Source organism: Aphelocoma coerulescens, chromosome 4 (genome assembly GCF_041296385.1).
Source record: "Aphelocoma coerulescens isolate FSJ_1873_10779 chromosome 4, UR_Acoe_1.0, whole genome shotgun sequence".
Lineage (NCBI taxonomy): Eukaryota > Metazoa > Chordata > Aves > Passeriformes > Corvidae > Aphelocoma > Aphelocoma coerulescens.
Genome location: NC_091017.1, coordinates 53,642,794 through 53,663,426, shown reverse-complemented (window position 1 = coordinate 53,663,426; position 20,633 = coordinate 53,642,794). Strand labels below are relative to the sequence as shown.

Sequence of the window (20,633 nt, the reverse complement as noted above, 5' to 3'; positions counted from 1 at the left end):
TTTGGTTTTGGTGGTTTATGCGACAATTTTATTTATCCGACTTCAGCATCTTCATTCATTATCCACTATTAAATTACAACAGTCTCAAAGCCACATATGTCCTACATAAAACCACTTCCAATTTTTAAACTGAAGTCAGCTGTGAGAAGAAAAGAATTCATTTCTCTCACTTCCAATGGCCTCACTCTATCCATGAACTATCAGCAAGAAAATATCTTAATATGAGCCATGATTCTCTTTCAATCTCCATCTTTAACTAAGTATATGTAGAATAAGCTTACCAGCAAGAGCAGTAATACCTCTAAGTATTACTATTAACAGTTTCATTCTTGATTCACACTGGTGTAAAGAAGACCAGAATCAGACACTGTACTTAATTTCTCATGGTGTTGACTGGAACAAGAATATATTCTGGAGAAAATGTCTGGAGGAAGGGACAGGAATTGAAAGCCAGTAGACACAGAGACTCCAACCGACTTCCCTCTGAAGAGCTCGTATCTATTAACAGACATTATATCACTTATTAAACTGACAACTCCATGTAAAGTCTATCAGGGGCCCTCCAAAGGCCTATTCAGAACTTAGGAAATTCAGCAGTCCTGTAAAGCAATACCATAAATACCATTATGTCATTTACACTAACAGAATACTTGGGCAGCCCACATTGCCCAAGCCCACACTTATATTTCAGCAAAGTAGTGTCCATTATTCTGAAATTAATAAAACTGGTCCAAAATAGCAGGAATTTGCTATAATTTAATAATTCAGTTAAACATCAGTATTTCTTTAGGGTGAGTGAGACTTTTTGACCATCAGTTAAACACATTGACCTGGAAAAAAAATTTAGCTTAACTGTCAACAAACACCCTTCTCTACTGCAGCAAAAATTACTTGGGAAAACATTCTCAGATATGTTTTTAGCTAAACTAACAGGTTTTTTTAGGTGTAGGTTACCCACAAAATGTGCACAGAATGGTATGTAGGCACATCTGTAACACAAATAATGTAATATTATCATAGTATTTACTCTTTGTCCTGTATGTAAAAGACACTGGTGCAAACTGCCTTAACACCATTACCAGATACCAAATGAAAAAATTAAAACTTCCCTCTGTGCTTAGAGAACACTTACACATTACTAAGATAATTTTCACATATGAAAAATTTGGGGTTTAACTCTCAGTCAAAAAGAAGAGTGCAGATCACACATACAAACATTATATTTACTACTTTTTCTTCTCTCTCTCCCAAGAGACCTTTAATTTGCAAACCTTATTACTTCAGGTCACAAAGTTAAACACACATCCATAGCCTCCTTTGAATGAAGAACCTTGGATACAAGTGACATCTGAGGCACAGTTTTAACTTTATTATATGCTTTCTCCACAAATTTGAGAAAGTCACTCAAGGATAGAGCTAAAAGACTGATTTTGGTGCCCAATTATCTCTTAAAGTATATTGGACAAGCTCCACAAAGTTATTTAAGCTCCAAGTTTCCATTTAAATCAATAAAAGTTAATCTGAATGTCTCTGTGGTCCAGATCATAGTGACTAAATTTTGCACTTATATTTGTCTGAATCCCCTTTATTCCTAAATTGCTGTCTAACATTGTCAGTACCTAAAATTCCCTGGCTGCTTATATTTCTACCTTAAGGCAAAAATAACCCAGTGCTGCCAAGCAGCCTAAAGAACTGGCTCTCAACCAAGTCCCAACGAGTTCCTCAAACTATAAATAATTACAAATTTACTGAGCCAGAAAGATTTTGAGAGAGAAAGCAAGAAAACAAGCAAGAGACTGATTCCACAGCCTATCAGCACTCGTGGGATAGAGCAGACATAAACTGAAGCCTCTGCTCAACATCTAATTATTTACACAAAACAGAACTCCTTCCAAAGACTGAGGAAGCATGCTCTACCTCAGAAAATTCACCTTTGTGGTCAAGACAGAACCTGACACACAATAACTGAGTTCATGTCTCTGCTCTAAATTAGAGCATGCACTTGACAAGAGCTGCTCTCTATTTTAAAAGTTTCCATTAAACCCGACTATCAGCTTTCCCTATAGCCCTTTTCAGGAAAGGAGGAATGGCATGGGCTCTAGAGAGGGAACATCCCTCTGAATAGATGAAGAGGAGACTGGTAATGTTTTCAAACACAAACTTGGTTGTTTCATGTGTGTTGGTAAGAAAAAGGCTTCTGATGCATGCCTCTCTTCAGCATTTTTAATTACTTAGCTTGACAGATTCCTACTCAGTTTATCCACTTTACAAACCACATTTGTAGACAGTCAAGGCTATGCCCACACCATTTCTGAGCTGTGCCAACATGCTCAGCTTTACCCATGTTCCACACAGGATGCCCACCCGTTTGAAGCAATGAATTCCACTGTATGTGGGGTCCAGAAGACGTGGAAACTGACAAACCTAAGCCGTCAGTCTGGGGGGCCAACTGGCCAAAGACCGTGAATGCCTCTAGAGGCCAGTGGGAAAAAAGAGATCTCAGTCCATATTCTGACACATATGCAGCTATTTTATACAAATAAATAAGTAAAACATCTCCAGTGGAAGAAGCCACTTTCTCAGAATGAACAAAAGCCCTGTCTCTACATAAAAGGTTTGGAAAGTGAGAAACATGAATTCAGATTCCTTTCCAAATCAGATAGGGAATAACTAAGACATTTAAGGTAGAATGTACTTTATCTCTGATGAGAAGGCTATTGTACTGACTGGTGCAGCTCATATCACATTGGGCCAATCAATCAACCAGTGTCTAGCCTGAATAATGCCAGTACTTCAACATGAGAGAGATTTCAAAGCAACCCAAAAGTGCATAGCTTAATTGGTTCTTTGCACTGGGAAAAGACGGTATTTAGATACTCTCACTCATTACTGTTGGACTTCATAGACTTTTGTCACCTCCGGCAATATTTTGACAATCTCAGAGGCATTGACTGCCAAGCGATTAAGAAAGCAATTAACTATCTAGACAGCTTTTTGGATTTTTTTCCTTATCATTTAAACAGAGCAGTTCTCCAATTTACAGGTTCATTGTAAAGATATTAATACAATATGGATGCTTTGGTTGTATAAATACTTGCGATAACTGGGTAATTATGAACAGTAGTGTAGACTATGGTACAATTAAAAAAGGGAGAGAAAATGTTGCAAAGAAATAAATCAGATCATTGGGAAGGACAATCTAAACTCACAGTATGAAACTTGTTCCCATAAGACTACCATGAAATCTGCCAAATCTCCATTTCTTCTCTTTTCATTACATCCTCACATACCATTAAAAAAAAAAAAAAAAAAATTTTAAAGTATTCAGCTTAAAATAAACTACCAATGTGAGTAATTTTTGGTTAAAGTTGCACAAAATATTCAATGGAAATGTGAAATTGAAAACATATTGAGTTTGGCTGGAAGAAACTTGATCTTCCTGAAATGGGTTACCTAAAAGGTTAAAGGTAAAAGCTAACACACAACATATTTGGCAGCAAACCAAAACTACATGTAAAGAAAAATAAAACATCAGCACTAAACCTTGTCCTTTAGACACTACAGCTTCCATCAGGATGCAGAGAGAGTGTTTATAAATACCAGGCCAAGTAACAAATATGACTACTGCATTGTTCAGATCAACTGGATGAGCATGACAGAGCTAAAATGAACAGACTGCCCCAACACTCCCTAAAGAATGAGACAGAAGAAGACAAAAAGAGCACTCAAACAAGTCTGGAAGTCTGGAAGGGAGCAGACTTTGATAAAGTAAAGCAGTAATTATTTGAACTGACCTGAATCGGTCTCATCACACAAGCAGTGAGGGCAAAGTTATTATTCGCATGAGACCATATTTCTGTCTACTCTGCTTAGAGGTTTGTGCTATTAGGAAAAAAAACCATAACATGTAGGTAAGGCAGAAAAACTCCCAAATTTATTTCAGATTGTAGAAACTTAGAAGTCTTATATCTCTTTTCCCTTTTTTAAATGTTTGAATTTTATGACCTCAGTACTTAGAGTCATGGAACACCTTGGCAAATTCTGCTGCATTACACTTCTAGGCTAATTTCACGTTTAATCTCTGTGCTTCATTCCAAGTCACTTATAAATCATCTCATTTGATACACTCACTCTGACAGTCCCTCCTGTATTTCAAACTACATCTACCCCTAACAGCAGTATCATTTTTAAAAAGAGCAGCTTCCAGTTTCTCTTTGCAGTCATAACACAGCCAAATCTGGGCTTCCTAAGCAATGCTTTTGTTGTATAGTAGCTATTGACTCACTTGATTTTTGTTGCTAGCTTATTTGCTTGCACATCTCTTACACAGGCCCAGCTGCTTTTCTAACCAAGATCACTCATCCTAGATTTTATCCAAGTTAGATTTCAGAAGGCACTTTGGTTCATATATATTAAATATGTAACATGTCAACTTGCCAGTGAAAGTACAGGTTATGAAAGGAGGCTGTCCTTCAGGACCTTCCCACATTCTAAACATTAGAAAAACACAAATTCTCATCATTTCCTGGAAGAACATCAGAAGTCAAAGTCCTTCTTCATCAAGCACCTGTGAAATGGCCACAGAATCCAGTGGAATGGCCAAGAAACTGTGATAATACATAGATACACACAGAACATTTCATTCTTTGGCTACACACTACTTTGTCTAATCGAAAACAGACACTGTCACAGTGCTTATTAGCCGCGTTAATTATTTAATGAAGAGCATGCCAGAGCCCACCGAAGTCAGTGAAAAAGTCTTCCCCTAGTGATTATCAGCTTCAGCAGAAGCCTTTGGAGTGTGTCTGTCTCTGTGGTCAGCCACGGCAAAAAAGTTGTCAGCCTAGAGCTGACAGAAACTGTGACGAAGCTCTGGGAAGGACTGTCTTGCTTGTTCTGTGGCAAGCACTCATGTCACCAGAAGCTGGCATCTTCCCAAGGCTTGCTGCTATCAGAACAAAGCATGAAACTCACATATTCCAAAGTCCCGAAGGCTGATGGAGGTCGTCTAGAGATCAACAGACATGAGAAAGCATTGAAAATGAAGATTCTTTCAGACAGATTAATTTTACTGTCTGTTCTTAGTGCCTGGATACTACAGTCCTGGATTGTATAGTCATTAAAAATGGAGCTGCAGTTCTTTTATCTTTTGCTAGCCTTGTACTTTGCATTCAAGCATGACAGGAACCAACGGTAGAAAGAGGTAGTGCCTTTATTTAATAGAGCTGCGTATTAGTGGGCACTTTTAATGCATTTTTTTTGCAGCAGGATCCTCAAATATATTTTTAATAGGTAATGCTGTATGAAATTCTATAATAGCATTTCAGAAGACTGTGACACACTATCAAAAAAAAAAAAAAAAATTAGACAGCATTTTAATCCTTCTATCAACCAAGCAGCAGTTCCTATTTTAAGCCAGTAAAATAACTATGAAGTACAGGAAATTAATATTTATCCAGACTACTCTATATTCTCAAAAAAGCTAGCATGGAATTACTAAAATCACAGAGGCTGTGTGCATGTTAACACCCTAAATATGTAGCGTGCTTAAGAAAATGTAGACACACACTTTCCTTACACATTCCTGAGCCCCACAGTTGCTAAAATGCAGGGAAAGAAGGAATAGAGAGAGAAGAATCGAAGAGAACATAGTTTCAAGACACAGCACAAATCAGACTGGTTGCCAAGCTTTTATTTTTTATTCTTAACATTTTTTGCTTGGCAGGATAACTCTTGGGATGGTCTTGGGTAATAAGCTTCTTGCTAAACAGGAGTCCTGACAAACTCTCTCATGAACTCTCATGGCTTGATCCAACAGAGAATCATTTCAATTAAACAAGCATCCTCCAAATAAGCAAAAAATACTGAAATGGACAGCAATAGAGACATTTTTGAGTCTCATTTTAACATGTTACAGAGTTGTCAGTTACTCTTCTGTTATCCAGTTAATACTAGAAAAGGTCTTCGTCTAAGGCTGTGCAGTGTCTACAAGAAGTGTACTGTAGCACTAAAAAATCCCACAGCTGAGTCACTTGAATGTCCCCAAGCTACTTTGCAGATAACAGTGTTTCCCAGCATCTCCTCTAAAACATACTCCCAGCATACTCCCAGAGCTTGGATTAAGCAGCCTCAAATCTGTCTTTTATTTTTGCCTGTGACAAGAGAATTTGCCTCTGGCTGTCCATGGGACTTTCAGAATCCACCAGGCTTCTTCTATATGTGGAAGATTTTATATCTGGGACTGGAATCTGCTTTTAATATTAACAGGTTGGACTTTTTACAGGAATAAATTTAAAAACAGGGTCTCTTCTTTCAATTTGAAACAATGCCTGGTATGAGTTTAATTAGAATCCAGTTTCTTAAAGTAAATATTCTCCTAAGCAGAAACTATGGCTTTGTGAAAATGCGGACAACATCTCCACAGATATTATTTTAAAACAATTGGTTATTTTAAAAACAGCGTATTATGCAGTAGCAAACCAGATTATCTGTTCTTTTTTTTTTTTTTTAATGGTCATTAAAGACAAAATGTCTAGTAAAACATAAGGAATTCTCTGACAGGTTTTAGCACCCAGCAGATGGATTATTAAAAATGTGACCATTTCCTTATCTCAAAAAACAGGCATTTATATTTCTCCCTTCTCATCTTTACTTATTTATTTATTTATTTATTTATTTTCCCAGATGGAAGTCTCTTCCCTTTTGTTCAGAAACTGCATGAGACAATGCAGTACCAAATTCACATTTAAAGATCTGTTAAAAAGAAGTTCACTGTTAGAAGCTCAGTTGAAACTATTGACACTAACAAGTCCATGAAATGCTATGGAATGCCTTCAGGATGGCAGAGGGGTTATACAAACACAGCACTGCACCTATGACTAAAACATTCGGTTTTCTCACTTATATACACCACAATACAACTCTCTCTTCAACTGCTTCTCATTCAGTGAGCCTTTAAATTATTATTTCAAATAATGAGAATAAAAAGGCACCTACAGTAGCCTTTAGATTGTCACTCAGAAGGAAATATCTAGAACATTATGCTGGTGTATTAGTCCCTTCAACCCACCTCTAAACTCTTGAATTTAAACACAGACTTTCTTACCTGCTCCACTCTTTTTCTGCTGTCTGATGTTGTGCTGAGAGGCTTACACACTTGAAAGAATGGAAACAAGAACAAGTTCTAATAACTCCCAATTTCCTGATAGAAGTGGTCTGAGGAACCTATTGTCTTAGAACAACTGAGAATGGATACAAGAAAGAAAAAGGAAGGAATGTGTTGGAAGACAATTACCTCTCTTGGGTGAGAGAATCAGCACCAAGCAACTGAGACCAACAAAGAAGAACTAACAACATTCAGGGCAATCACTCAGTCAGAAGATACATTGCTTTCATGCCATCTAGGTATTTAGGGGATGGAGAGTATGCAATTTTTTTAATTAAAGCAGAAGAAGGTGCTAAATGAAGATAGGTAACTCCAGGAAAGTACTTTCACATCCAAGACCATAAATGCAAGCAGTCTATAAAACAATCATGTCATTTTACAGCACACACCAGTTTTTAACTGATTTCTATTGAACCATATGTGAAGGTCAGTGGTGCATGGCACTGAATTTGCACTTCAATCAACTCTATGAGTCATAACACTACAAGATCATAAAATACTTAATTTACAGTCTGCAAAAAAACACAGATTAAGCAGATGGAACATGGGACACCCAGGTTTTCCCAAACAAATTGCAGATAAGGACATGTGATCTCTACTGCTTCAACAACAGCAAAAAAATGCATGGGGAGGACCAAATATGTACGTATATACATTAAAAGTTAATGCAATTTGGTCAGACTAGATCCAATCTCTGCAGCTGCACAACTTCACTAAAGTGTTTCATATCCTCTGATGAGCACAATAATAGCAGGTAAGAGGGGAAATTGATTTACATTGCTTTCACAACGTTAAATGCTCTAATTATTAAATAGCCCTCAACATATGGCAAGGAATTAAGAAATGTAAATCAGGAGCCATGTGCTACACAGTAATCACATAAATGGTTCCCAAATAGCAACACCACTTCTGGAAAGCTAGCAGAATCATACTTTTCTGATTTACACAACATTTCTGCAAACTAGTGGTGACATACTCTGCACTATAAAGCAAACTATTAATAGGATGGCAATGGTAAACAAAACTTCCTTTAGCTTGTGATTAATTTCATTAGAGCATTAACATGGAAAAAAACAGATACAAAAATGTGTTTAAAGATTAATCTTGGCATATTAAAGAGCTTTGATTCTTAAAATTTATTAGACTTCTGACAGTATTAATTCAAAATCTTCTGCTGATGCTTTAATTTAGCAGTTTGGTGAATAGTACAGCAACACATCCTCTATAGCTGTTTCTTGAGATAGATGACTCATTGTTGAACAACACTAGTATCAGAAATTTAAATGCATGCATATACCATAATGATAAAACTGCTTATCTATTCTACTTTCAAGTTTCCAAAGGATATTTGAAAAAACCAGCATACAGCTATTTAAACCTGCCAGTTGTTTAAAAGCACTCAAGGTTTAGTATGACAATTTTATCTCCTTCCTTCACTCTTCATCTCTTTTGTTCTGCCCTCCTTCCCTTTCCCATGTTTCTTGCTCATAGTGGTTTTTCACCTTGGCTTGTATTACCCTAATGCTAGGTTGTTGAAAAACAGCTTTTTTTTCTTACTTCCTATATGTTATTTGGAGTCTTTAGAAGCTACTGTTGGATATTAATTGCAGCCACTAATACTGACAATCAATACAGACCAAAATACTGTTAAAAAAACCCCCAATGTGCTGTTTTAATATACAGACAATTACAATGTCCTTCTGCATGATCCTTTCTGATGAAATACCTCTCTCTCTCCACACTATTAATTCTAAAAATTGGATGCACTAGATTGTGCATTGAAAAGCTTATTCTTAAAGACAGTCACGAAATGGTAGCACTGATAGAAAACAGAAACAGGAATATGTAGTCAGGAGTACTGCCAGAAGCAACAGATCTATCTCAGACCAGTCAACAACACCAGAAAACTCTTCTGGCACAAAAGCAAGGCCACGCAATCTGTGGGTAAAGGATAACCTTTGCTTTCTACCTACCCAGGAGTCTGCTTTTGCATCATTTCAACCTCCTCCATCCAGCTCCATTAGACAAGAAGTCTTTCAGGCAGCTGGACGTTAGTGGCTGTACGTGGGAGAAGGGTAAGGCAAGGCTGGGTTTCATGCTGCAAAAAAAAAGTAGACAGCTGTACCTACATGGCGTGTCTCACCTGGATTTGGGTAGGACTATACTTAGATGAAATTAAATAAATTCATCAAATTTTGGTCAAAAAAGACAGCTGGCATTTTCCATAAGAATGGACAAAATAGGTGTTTAGAAAAGAAAAAGGCTATATAAAAACAGAAGAAAAACACAGGGGGAACTCTGGAAGGTGTCTCAGGGCACATCAGAAGGTAGTGATTAGAGGCACCTGGGTGCTTTCTGAGGAGGTGTTGATCTCTAGGATACACTGTGCTGTGCAGCTTTTCAGTTCCTTGTACACTGCCAAAGCAAACTGAGAAGGAGTCAATTAAATACAGGGTTCGTCATTTAAAATACTGTCTTTTCACATATTTAACCCCTTTACAGGACTTCAGCTTAAGGTGATAGTAGGGAAAATGTGGCAAAGACCATAAACAAGGATATTTCCTCTTCATTTTTGCAGATCCTTCCTGTCTACCCAAAATCTTATATTTATCAGTAGAGTGTTCATGAATAATAAGCCCAAGAGTCGTACAAGACTGTGCATCCTGCAATTCAGAAGAAGTTTAAACCTTTCATTTCCACAGATGTTTTCCTTCAGCTATGTCTTCAAGATCTAACACACTAAATTTAATTTTTTTCACCTTTTCCAAGTAAGATGGAAAGCTGCAGCCATTAGTTCAATGTCCGGCTGGCCGTCAGTAAAAAAAATCTTAGAATAACTGAGTTTAAAAAGAACCTTTGGAAGGTCCGAAGCAGAGCAATCTCTGAAGACAGAGCAAGTTGCCCAGGTCATATTCTATCAAACTGTGAGGGTTTCCACAAAGATGGAAACTCCACCACAACTCTGAGCAGCCATTATCTCTGCACCTGTTGAAAACTGCCATCATTGGCCTAATAGTTATGAGTTTGCCTAGTAAAGCTAAGGAGGGGAAGAAAATAATTGTTCTTCATTTTTTTGGTCCTATTAGATTATGTCTCATAAAGAAAGACAGTATCATTACACTGTTTTTGCCACAATCAGCCCTTGAATGTAGTAGAAGCCTGTTGTGCTGTGCAGAATTAATGTCTTGTGGCAGGTTTTTCTTTATGGGTGCTAAAATACAGAAAATGTACTTAATTGTATATTTGCCATTACAGGGTTCAAGAACAAAGGTTAAAAAACCCCAACCTTTTCTACATGAAGAAGCTGAAGGCATTCTCCGTGTCCATTTAATCCCAGGTTTTTCATTTTCATTTAAAATAAAACATCAAAACTTGCCAGTGAATTGTCTTGAGAGTTATACATGACTATTTGCTTAAATATTGGTTGTTGTCACATACACAGAAATCGACATCACTAAAATAGTGATGCCTAACCATATCACAGTGCAATAACATACTCTTAAGGTACTTTTTTTCACCATTGTGAAGGGCAGTGTATTCCAAATATTGTCTGCATCCTATACATCTAAACACAAAATATCAAAGATCATCAATGCTTTATTATAAACTGGTTTAATCGTTCTTCACCAAAATGTTTATTACATCTTTAGGTGATTATGTAACTGAGTAAGAGACCTTTATAGCTTCCTTCTTACATTCTTAATTAGCACTTTTTTTTTTGGTCTATCTTATTTTAAAAAATTTGAAATGCAATTTTCTGTGTGTCTCCTATAAAAAGAATATACAAAACTGAGTACTCCATGGATGCATTATAGCGGCAAACATTAAAGGATCTCCCTGACATTCTTTATAAGTATATCTTTTAGCATAACCCAGAATACTATTTTTCCTGTATTACAAAATCTTTTTGTTCCTATAGATTAACAATATTTTTCATTGTAAGCAACATATACATTGATTACTACATTTTAAATTCACTTTTTTCTTGGTTAAAATCCACTGCTAAAAATCCATGAAATCCGTTAAAATCCCCAAAGTTATCCTGGATGAATTTCTAATGCACTTAAATATTTCTGAAAATGTTTCAGACTCAGATTATTTAAATAATAATTATTTCCAATTCAGGTAGCATTATGTAAATTGTATCATTACACAAGGGTAACAAAAACTTTGGAACTATGATATTGCATTCCTTTGGTACTTAGCTATTTAAACTAGTCAGCCTGAATGAGAAGTAGTTGTATATTTCAGATAGAAAAAAAAAATCATTGCAAGATTTATATAACATGATAAAAGGCCTTAATGCAAAGCAGTCAACAGTAGAATACCTTGGATATCAGCAAGACCACTGCTTCTCAAGCATTTCCTAAATAACCCAGAATAATTGCATCACAGAGAAAAAGTGATGGTTTTGATGTCTTTGTCCATCAAATCTGGCTGAAAAATTTAACCACCCCGTCAGTCTGCTTTACAATGAGCACCAACGAGCTACACAGAAATCTGCAGCATCTGCTCTCACATCTTCCTTGTAGATGAGACAAAAGTAAGCAAAGCTCTAATTCAGCCTTCGTGTCGTCAGCAGTAATTCTAGCATTAGAAGCAAATGCTGATGCTTTGCCAGGAGAGGAAAAAAAAAGTACTGAATATACATGTTCAGTGAACTGGGAGAGCCTCCCAGACTAGCTCCTCGATAGGCATATATAACTTTATTGTAAAGTACCTACATTTTTGTTAACTCTTCTGATGCAAAGCATTTGACTCTTGGGGATGGTGCTGTGCAGGGCCAGGAGTTGGGCTCAGTGACCCTTGTGGGTCCCTTCCAACTCAGCCTACTCTGTGTTTCTGTGATTTTTTTCACTTTACATTGTGCAACACTTTCCCCAGTTGTAGTACTCTGCACAGCTGTAGCATTAATTTTAATTTTATACCTTCACTGTTGATTTATTCACAGACTTTCAATAAATAAATAGATAAATAAATAAATAAATAACCAAACAACCTCTGTCAGCTACTCAGTCCTTATCCTGTACTACACAATTTTTCTGGTTTTTTTCTTTAGTATCAAAGAGGTTTCTGTGGGTTTTTTATCCTTCCACTTTCCTAATGAATCATTCCCTGGAATGCTTATAGCTACTGAGTTAGTTCTGTTCTTGGATTTAAGCAGCGTCTGCATGCCCTGGATAAGTTATTAATGAGATTTTCATATCCTCCTCTCTATTGCTTTTCCATTTTTTACAAGGAATGCTTTTTGCCAATATACATTATCCACAGCTCTAACATAATTAACCTGAGTTTCTCGCTGACTCCTCTGAAAGCACTATTATGGCCAGATTCCATGTGGCCTTTCCAGGTATGCCCAAAAAAGGAGCATACAGTAGTTTACTCCTTTGTGTCCCGGCATTTACAAAGATAGTGGGCTTTTAGAAGATGCAAGTGCTGCTCTGAATAGCTCTGCACCAGCACTGGCAGAGAGATATTATCATTTCCAAAAGATGAAACTGGAGCAAAGAAAGGCTAGGGAAGCAACCAGAACGGAGCAGGGGAACTGAACTTCTTTCCTTTAAAAGCAGAAGTGAAAGTTTTCCAGTAGTATTCTGCAGAAAAAAATAGTCAAAGAACCTTCTTTTATGATACTCTGAATTTTCATTAAGCATGTTTGAGGCTGACAAACACTGCTAGGTTTGGCTAGGGGACTAGCCAAGCTAGGGTCTCCCAGCTAGGGACTGCTACAGCTACAAACTCTTCTCAAGCTCATTAAAAACTCTGAATCATAATGTATAAATACAGTGCCCTAAATTTAACATATTCCAGATCATCAGCATATGATCATGGCCGTGTTTCCTGGCAACTGAAAACATCCAACTATTTCATAAACACACACACACACACACATATATATATGCATATAGCTCTCCTGATCTGAGCAGGGGACAAGGATAATCTGTGAAAAAATGGATTTGCCTTGTGCTCATATTGGTGAGCACATCGCACAGCTTTTAACCACCAACTCTGATACTCTACACCATTACACTGATTCTATGCAATAATATATCCAGTGCTCCAAAGATGAAAGATCACACCTGCAAGTGCTCATGGCTGACCATCTCTCTGACTTGCAATAGTCAGCAAGAATTCCCCTCCATTCTCTTCAGTTTTCCTGTTCAATTGATTTACAGAATGTTGGGAAAAAAGAGGCTTTGGTCTGTCTGTAAGAGACATGCAATGCAGATGCTTGCTTAAAGCAACCAGAACCTTTGAAAGCAGAGATGGTTCCTTCAAAATGGAATCACAGTGCATTTAATTTTCATCTGCCTACTGACTTATCTTCCTCTTTTTTTAAACAACCAGCATTCACCTCTTTGGTTACAATAAGAATGCCATTCCTGAAGCTGGTGAGACTGACCAGAGTTTGCAGAAGGGTCCTCAATTTGTACACATTTCCATAGATCTTTTCAATGTCAATATGAAACTTGATACTTTAGGCTATGGAGTCCAGTCCTCTGTCCTTGTAACTTCCCTTTGATTTGTTTTTGGTTTTTCTTCTCCAATATTTAAGTTTTCTATTCAATTATGTTTTATAAATTTCAGAGAGTAGAAAAGACAAAAGTTCTATAGCTGTTGGAAAGACCAATTTCAAATGTGAGAAAGAAGGCTAAAAAGCTTATGGAGATAATCAGAATACTGAAGTATCCACCATGATCATGTCTGTTCAAAGAGCAGAGGAGAGTAGACAGGTAATTCAATCACTTCAAGTTTTTTGGTCCCTTGCTTAGTTTTAGTGCCCATTATTTTGTGGATTTCCTTTTCTACATGCTAATAAAAAGCAAAGTATTTATGAAAAAGTGCAACCCTTAGTGTCTTGCAAATATTACAGTAAATAAAAAGAAGCAAATACCTTCATGATTTGTAGAAAGCCAAAAACAATAAAGGTCTGTATGACTTGCCATTTGCATGGCTGTATTTAATACAAATTAATGCTAATGACATAGGGAATTTGTTTTGAAGTCAAACTTGTAATTTATTTTGATGACTAAACAGAAATAGCATGGAATGTTTGGGTAAAATAGTTCATTTCAGAGCTGAAAGTGCAGTCAAGAGTGTTCCAGCTGCAATCCTGTGCTTAGCATAAAATGAGTACAGAGAAAAAAATTATCTCCCCTTGAATAAACCCATGCCTATCCATATCAGCACAGTAGGCTGGGGAATATACCTAAGTCATATGAGATGTCTCTGGCCTCAGGGGATGGTGCAGTGTCGTCTTCTCCCTGCCCGCACCCATTTTGCAGGTTATGTCATCATTGTAGTGTTCATACATCATTCAAGGATCCCAGCTGCTAGGACAGCCAGTAGCCAACAGCCAAAACTTGTTTATCTGACAGAGGTGTATCACCAGTAAAAGTAAACCTTCCTCAGCAGTCTATAGAATATAGCACTCAGTTTTGAAGTGCATCGGTGAAGCATCAAGTTACAAACTGTCAGTACAGTTACAAACCAAGTCTGCCAGTAAAACGAATTACAAATCTATCCCTGAACAAGAACTACCTCCCAACCAGACATTTACTTAGCTGAATTTAATATACAGTCCTTCAAGAAGCCTATACACTTCCCTTTTGTTGGCCAATAACTAGATAAAATGCCAGTATTAACCTAAAACTTTTCATTACTAAATGAGCCATTTTTTACAATGAGCTAAATTCTTGCTGTAAGACATCTCTGAGAATGTCTTTCACAGGAAGTGAAAGTGGGCTGATTAACAGCTCTTGCTTTCAGATGACTTTAGAAGAATTCATTTCAGACCCTGAACTATTTCTGTTGTAGCACATGTTAGGCCAGATTGTGATCCCAGTCATAGTAGTGATATGTGCACAATAATGCAAACTGCTATGCCAAAGTAAATATTCTACTGGTTTAAAATGAGTTATTTCAGATTCATATGAATGGAAGTGAAACATAACTGAGACTAAGTATCTTAGATTAATGATGTGTGGCATGGTCAGAATGCAGTAATCTCTCACAAAAACACTTTCAGAAATTCCCAGGTCTTACTAGGCACGTAGTGTTAAAAAAAAAAAAGTTAATTATTTCTACATCTCTTTTCAGACTACAGGTCAATATAGAAAAAGGAATAAACTGCTAGAAAATTCCAGAAATATGAAACTATGTAATTACTAAGCACTATGTACAAAAGCATTGTTTGGTATGTTTTGTGTCGTGAATTATCACAATGGCCATTTACAAGTGTTCTTTTAAACGGTAAGAATCCATCCACCCACAACTGAAGTATTCTTGACGATTAAGATTAATGTGACATGAATCACCATGGTTTAATATGCATGATACAGTTTCATTTCACACATATTCTGCATGGGTTGATTGCCACATATACCAATATCAAACAGATGTTAATTCTTTAATTTTTTTGCTCTCAGAGTATGTTTTAATTACCTATGAAGCTTCATAAAGAAAAAGAGGGAGGTTATTTTGAAGCAAATTTAATGAAATATATAAAAGAAAAATCCATTCAATTTTTTTCTTTATTTCATGTTCTCAACAATATAATTTCAATATTAAAAAAAATACTTGATATGTAAAGGAACTGCAGACTGCTCTCATTAAATGGCTCATTCATTGTAAGCAAGAAAAATTTGATTATTTTTCTAATAAAATATATTATTTTAAAAGCCCTGCCAATTGAACATGGGCTTGGTGATATGAAATGTTTGTGCAAGTCATTGTATGTTTATACTATGCCTAAATTCATAAATTTGAGTATTTTGCAAAGAAATCAAAATTCCATGTAAAACATCACTATATAAATTCTCACATCAACAGTGCTCATATATCAGCTAAATTAAAAATTCTCTGAATATAAAATATTTTACAAGCCTCCACTGTACAGAGGCCAGAAATGCAAATGAAAAGACATCCTAGGTTAAAAGTAATGTATAATGAGAAAGCTGTTTCAGTCAGCGTCAGCTCCCACTTTCTGCTGTGTCAGATGCAAGCCACCATTCTCCAGGACCAGAACAGCAACAGAGCCACAGGTCAGCATGGAATATTGTGGGATAAAACCTCTGAGCTTTAACTAATTCCTAATTTGATCAGAGTTGTTATTGTAATTTCCATGGAAGTTGTAGCATCAGCTTTGGGCCTGACCTTCCTGAAATCAACAGGAACAGGAATGGGTCCCAAGGATTTTGCACCAGAATTAGTTTCACCAAGCTGAAACAGTCTCCAGGTTGAAAATTACAATTACCAAAACTGTTACAAATAATAATATTAATAGCAGTAGGAGTGTATATTTGAATCATACATGTCAATATAAATACAGATAAACAATAATAGTAGATAAAATATTCTCAAAACTAAGATATTCAGCCCCTCCCCATGCCATAGAGATTTTTCTATACACAGTAATATTTTCAAAACTATAAAAAATATTTAAATTTCTTGCCTATATAACACATATTGACATAAGATGGCATACAGCTTTAAAATCAAAATGTGAACTGACATTTTGAAAAATAACTGACAGTCATGGCACAAGAGTGCAGTGACCTCTGTCCTCCAGTATTCTCTTTTCCTGTATTATTTTTCCAAATGCCCAAGTAAGTGCAAGGTGCCCAGAAACAAAATGCATGCTACCAGTGAAACCTTAATTTCAAAGAAGACAAAATACAACATTTTCACTGAATTTTCTGGGCCAAGGAATGAATCTAAAATGTGGAATTTATACCCATCACACAAACACTTGTGCAGATTTCTGAAAACATACACCTATCGCATTGCAGGGAATTAAACCTGCATTCCTTGTTCAACCAAAATTCCCTGACTGGAATAACAGCTTTAGATGTTATTTTTGTTCAAATTCTGTTTTACTATGTTAAAACACCAGATATTTTTTCTTTTTACTTAAGATAAATGTGTGAAAGTGCCTTCTTTCCATTCATAGATGTTATCTTCCTCCAACTTCAAATGATTCATCTGGGTGAATGTAGTTATAAATAATTTATCAAGATACATACCAGTTGTTAGGGAAAAAAAAACCCTGAAGGAAGAATATCACTGCATAAAATCTGAACATTAAAATTGATTTTTTAAATCAATCTTTAATTGGTTTTATTACCTCCTAATCCAGGTCTGAGGCGATTATCATAACCATCCAGAAGTCTGTCTAGAATTCTTGTAAAGATGGTGATGTTATTCTTAGCTTCATCTTCCAGGGAGTCAGCCAGCACTGATCTAAATGGATATTTTACATTTTAGAAGGTGCTAAGTATGCTTTAACATACACTCAACATGCTTTTTTTTTTTCAGACTGGCCTTTAACTTGCTGCATTCTAACAGGAAGGGTGCATTTAACAGTATACAAATACAGAATTTATATATAACAAATTCAGACATGTAAGAGTCAACAACATACTATTTAAAATACCCAGGCAGTCATTTTCCAGTAGCCTCTACTTGTAGTCATCATTGCATTACTGTGAGTGCTACTTCAAGCTCCACTAACACTGTTAGTGGGGGCTGTGCTGGTGCAAAACCCAAAAAGAGCTTCTCAGGCTTTGGTGGCATGTCACTCCTGGACTGATAGCCCGGGATCCCAGGCACAAACCCATCTCCTTCCAGCTCTATCTTATCTGTCCTCACCTAGCTATACTCTATCTCTGGATAAATCCTGTGGATTTGCTTCCACCCAATGGTCATGTAATGTACATGACCAGAAGAACTAACATGAGGGAAAACTCCAGCGATCATGCTCAGGGAGTCCTCTGACGCCAGCAGTTGGTGGGAGGGAACACCACTGCTGACTAGCAAGCTGCAGGATAGCTGTGGACAGCCTTCATCTTTCTAAAACGTTATTTTGTCATAAATAGCACTATGTGATCTCCCAATACATGCAGACAAACCTTATAAAAGTTGGATGGAAAAAGGAATCATAAATGACGTATCAAGAAGAATCTATAGATCACTGATTGTTTCAAACTTCCCCAATGAAGAAAGAGATATTACAGGCTTTATGGATCAAATCTCTGTGGAACACGCTAGGGGCTGAATGTGAACCTGCTGTCCAGGCAGCTGGGGTGTTCCACAGTCCTCCGGGACCTGGGCACCCAGACCAAAAGGGTTTGTGCCAGGGAAACCCTGACATGCAGAAAGCCTTACACATGCAAATGTTACCGTGCCAACAATTTTAAGCACTATGCATGTGAAGTACATGAGCTCATCAGTCTTATCTACTTAATACCAGCATATTAGTATCAAGGAAGTAAAGCATCATATGCTACACACATTACCATTTATACCTTTTTCAGACACCTAAATTTTTAACCTTAAATATTTGAGTATTAATCATTTCAGGATGAAGGCATTCTGAATGCCATAATAGCAAGCATGTTTTCCTCCTCTTCCAAACCAAAAGTAGGTTTGGGTGATCTTTTCTCTAAAGCAAGCTACAAAATTATTAAAGACAAGGTTGTATGTTGGTCCCCAGTTCAAGAGCATGAAGGAAGTATTTAAATGTAAATCATTGCAGTCTGTGCTTTCCATCATATAAACCACAGAATCGACCCAAATCAGATAACTTATAAAGAACCCATGAAAACATCATGTGTGATTTTACTCATGTGTCAGTTTTTTCTTAATTGTAATTACTGCATGGTTCCTTTTTGGTTTGTAAAATGTATCACTGTACTCATGGTAGTATGTCTCTGCCATTTTTAACCTTCTTTTTGAGATACAGCAGTTTTTGAATTCAAGATTCCACTGAAAAAAAATTAGATCAATACAATTACATCAAATTAGGGTCGAATCCTGCAAACTTTACTCGGGCATAAAGTCCTTAATAACGCATGTAGTCTCTTTGACGTCAGTAAGATTACTCACTTGAGTAGGGTTTGCAGGATCTGGCCCACTGTGACTCAACTAATACTGCACCATAGTTAGGTATAAAGTGAAAGAGAAAACATAGTTTCAGGAAATACTTTGATCACTGGGAAACAAACATATTGGAGACTTGTTTAATCATAGGAAACTTGCATTATTTAGCATACAATTCTTACTATATTAGGACAAGACCTACTGCAACCAGAACTAAAGCAAGTAAATCAAAGTTACAAACTAGGATTAATTACATGTTTAGGGACTGTGTGCAACACAAAAGTATAATGTGATAAAAATTACTTCCTCTTATACTGTCACTTTAGAAATGGAGAACTTTAAGCAACATAAGAAAAGTTGATTAATAAATGATGCTATTGTTTTATTATATGTGATTGTGAAGTTGTATGCTATCTCCACCTAGAGGTTTAAAGCTTAAGCATCATTTTGAATTCTATTATGTTTGAGCAAAAAAAAAAATCAAGAAAAAAAAAAGGCATGCCCATATTACTAAATATGTGAGCATTATTTTAAAGACTGTGATTTGCAGTGTGACTTCATGATAATCTATCTCTCCATTTTGTATGGTACAGAATCACAGTGATACAGTACCTCAATAATTATTTAGGATTCAATAAGGCATTTAAAGAAATTGTTATTTTAATGGTGAAATAAAGCATCAATTCAAAAACCGCTTAAGGACAAGAGATCAGGCTTTTTTGGTCCCTAAACTACATTCTACTGCATTTGCTCTAGAAACTATGTAATACTGCATTCAAACAGCTAAGAAAGGTATTTTATTACGTTACTACATACTATACTTTTATAACCACTCACACAAGCTCACCCTTAGTAGATTGTAACATACATGTTTGCACTGAACAACAAAACTAAATATCCTCTCACCTTGTTGGTAGCCACACCAATAAAACGAGAACCAACTGCATCTCGGAGAGTGCCAGCTTCCTCTTCATCGCTGCTCTTTGCAAAACCTAACGGTGTAAGAAAAACACAAACCCACTCTCAGCCACAGTCAGTCTCCGCCAAGCAGTGCTTTCAACTTAACCCGAGGAAAAATATGTCACTTCACTGGAGAAAGGAAACCACTGGATTTCCGCAGCACTTTTCAGTACTAGCAACTTATTGTATCTCCATCTTTCCCAACGATCCTGCTCTGTGCAAAGAGGCAACGTATGATCAGAAGTGGCATGTGAGCCGGCGCATCAGATGCTTTCCTGTTCCGTGATGTGAAAGCCCCGAGACGAAAAGGAACAAAAAATAAAAACCGTATGTATGGGAGGATGGGGGCTTAACCACCCCTCGCCTCACTACGGCACACCGCAGCCGGGGGGCGGGGGGGCGGGCGGGAGGCAGAGTCATGCCATTCGCCGGGGCTCGGTGCGGGGACCGCGGGCGAGCCGCCCCCCGTCGCCGCCGAGCGCCCAGCACGTTTGACAGCTGCTCGGCAAAGCACCGGTGGCCGCCGCCGCCGCCGGAGGGGGCGGAGGGGGGCAGCCCCCGCAGGGCGACAAGTTGCGGAGCGCAGCAGAGCCCCCGACACGGGCAGGCGCTGCCCGCGCCCGCGGGG

General features: G+C 37.2%; 1 protein-coding gene across 1 annotated transcript in view; it reads right to left on the bottom strand.

Moving 5' to 3' along the window:
• Nucleotides 1-20,025, bottom strand: part of GABRA2 (gamma-aminobutyric acid type A receptor subunit alpha2) — a 57,713-nt gene extending 37,688 nt beyond the window's left edge. The window contains exons 1-2 of the mRNA XM_069012175.1: nt 19,952-20,025; nt 17,292-17,407 (exon numbers count right to left, since the gene is read on the bottom strand). Coding sequence (XP_068868276.1) covers nt 17,292-17,407; nt 19,952-20,019 — 184 coding nt within the window. The 5' untranslated portion in view covers nt 20,020-20,025. The remainder of the gene's footprint in view (nt 1-17,291; nt 17,408-19,951) is intronic.
• Between the last annotated feature and the right edge of the window lie 608 nt (nt 20,026-20,633).